The sequence below is a fragment of the Sprattus sprattus genome (genome assembly GCF_963457725.1).
Source record: "Sprattus sprattus genome assembly, chromosome: 3".
Lineage (NCBI taxonomy): Eukaryota > Metazoa > Chordata > Actinopteri > Clupeiformes > Clupeidae > Sprattus > Sprattus sprattus.
In genome coordinates this window covers 56,777,985-56,780,484 of record NC_137922.1, presented here as the reverse complement: position 1 = coordinate 56,780,484, position 2,500 = coordinate 56,777,985, and the positions used below count along the sequence as shown (strand labels likewise).

At 53.0% G+C, this 2,500-nt stretch overlaps 1 protein-coding gene across 1 annotated transcript in view; it reads right to left on the bottom strand.

Annotated features, from left to right (window-relative positions):
• The window catches only part of LOC308362890 (serine protease 27-like), a gene marked incomplete at both ends in the record, with an annotated part of 9,133 nt that overhangs the window by 828 nt on the left and 5,805 nt on the right, over positions 1-2,500 (bottom strand). Inside the window, 2 exons of the mRNA XM_080835617.1 lie at positions 79-208; positions 836-991. Of these exons, the coding sequence (XP_080691743.1) occupies positions 79-208; positions 836-991 (286 nt within the window). The remainder of the gene's footprint in view (positions 1-78; positions 209-835; positions 992-2,500) is intronic.

The window sequence follows — 2,500 nt, the reverse complement described above, 5'->3', positions numbered from 1 at the left end:
TACATTTTGAAGATGATACTCGTACTAGTTGTCTATCCAAAACATGTTTCAAATTGAGTCCATTTCTGGCATTCTGACTCCATAATGGTGTCCTCGATGAACTGCAGGTAGTCGTAGACGCGTGTGTAGATCCAAGGCTCTCCCTTACGGCCACACCTCCTCCAAGAGATGATGATGCCAACCTGCACAAACCTCCTCTCAACCTCTCCTGTTGGACAACACACCAGGGGCCCGCCATAGTCATACTGCACACACACACACACACACACACACACACACACACACACACACACACACACACACACACACATGTGTAATACTCTCTCAAATAGTCCCCCTGCACACCCACACACACACATATATGTAATACTTACACACACACACATATGGGGGAGAGAGAGGGAAGGAAAGAAAGAGAGATAGAAGAAGAGAGGGAAGGAGGAAGCGAGAGAGGGGAAGAGATGGAGGGAGAGAGGGAGGGATGGAAATAGGGAGACAAAGAGGGAGAGAGGGAATGAGACAGAGAGAGGGGGAGAGAGAGGGAAGGAAAGAAAAAGAGATAGAGGGAGAGAGGGAAGGAGGAAGAGAGAGAGGGAGAGAGGGAGGGAGATAGAGAGAGGGAGAAAGAGATGGAAGGAGACAGAGAGGGAAGGAGACAGAGAGAGGGGGAGAGAGATGGGGAGAGGGAGAGAGGCAGAAGGGGGGCAGAGAAGAGAGAGAAAAGAGAAGTAAAGAGGAAGAGAGAAAGAGAAATCACACACAACATGTGAAAATAGAGCACACACACACACACACACACACACACACACACACACACACACACACACACACACACTCATACACAGACTGACCCAGCAGGGGCCTTTTCCTCCCTCCAGGTCACCGGCACACAGAATGCTGGGAGTCTTATCGGGGTGGAGCTGAAGACATGTGGCCTCATCAACCAGAGACACCTGCAGCTCCTGTAGAGTCTGTTTCCCACCCAGATACTCTGATAGAGAGAGAGAGAGAGAGAGAGAGAGGGAGAGAAAGCGAGATAGAAGTAGAGAAGGAAGGAAGGAGGGAGAGAGAGAGAGGAAGAGCTGGAGGGAGAGAGGGAGGAAGATAGGGAGACAGAGGGAGAGAGGGAGGGAGGGAGATAGGGGGACAGAGAGGGAGAGACGGAACAAGTTAGAGAAGGGGGGAGAGAGAAGAAAGGAAAGAAAAAGAGATATAAGGAGAGAGGGAAGGACAGAGAAAGGGAGGGAGGGAGAGAGGGAGAGAGGGGGAAGGAAAGAAAGAGAGATAGAAGGAGATAGGGAAGGAGGGAGAGAGAGAGAGGAAGAGATGGAGGGAGAGAGGGAGGGAGACAGAGAGGGAGGGAGAGACGGAACGAGACAGAGAGAGAGAGATAGGGAATGAGACAGAGAGGGAAGGAAAGAAAGAGAGATAGAAGGAAGGAGGGAGAGAGAGAGGGAGACAGAGAGGGTGAGAGAGAGGAAAAGATGGAGGGAGAGAGGGAGGGAGGGATGGAAATAGGGAGTCAGAGAGGGAGAGAGGGAACGAGGAGAGCGGGAAGGAGGGAGAGGGAGACAGAGAGGGAGGGAGGGAGGGATAGAGGTAGAGAGAGAGGGAGAGAGGGAGGGAGAGACGGAACGAGACAGAGAGAGGGGGAGAGAGAGGAAAGGAAAGATAGTGAGATAGAAAGATAGAGGGAAGGAGGGAGAGAGGGAGGGAGACAGAGAGAGAGAGGGAAGAAAAGAAAAATAGATAGAGGGAGAGAGGGAGGGGGAGAGGGAAGGTGACAGAGAGAGGGGGAGAGAGGGAGGGAGGGAGGGATAGAGGTAGAGTGAGAGAGAGAGGGGGGGAGGGAGGGAGACAGAGAGAGAGGGAGAGAGGGAGGGAGGGAGAGAGGGAGACAGAGAGGGAGAGAGGGGTAAGGAAAGAAAGAGAGATAGAAGGAGAGCGGGAAGGAGGGAGAGTGAGAGTGAGACAGAGAGGGAAGGAGAGAGGGAGGGAGGGATAGAGGTAGAGAGAGAGGGAGAGAGGGAGGGAGGGAGAGAGGGCGACAGAGAGGGAGAGAGGGAGTGAGAGAGGGGGACAGAGAGGGAGAGAAGGAGTGAGAGAGGGGGACAGAGAGGGAAACAAGGAGGCAGAGAGGGAAGGAGACAGAGAGAGGGGGAGAGAGAGGGAAGGAAAGAAAGAGAGATATAAGGAGAGAGGGAAGGAGGAAGAGAGAGAGGGGAAGAGATGGAGGGAGAGAGGGAGGGATGGAAATAGGGAGACAAAGAGGGAGAGAGGGAATGAGACAGAGAGAGGGGGAGAGAGAGGGAAGGAAAGAAAAAGAGATAGAGGGAAGGAGGAAGAGAGAGAGGGAGGGAGATAGAGAGAGGGAGAAAGAGATGGAAGGAGACAGAGAGGGAAGGAGACAGAGAGAGGGGGAGAGAGATGGGGAGAGGGAGAGAGGCAGAAGGGGGGCAGAGAAGAGAGAGAAAAGAGAAGTAAAGAGGAAGCGAGAAAG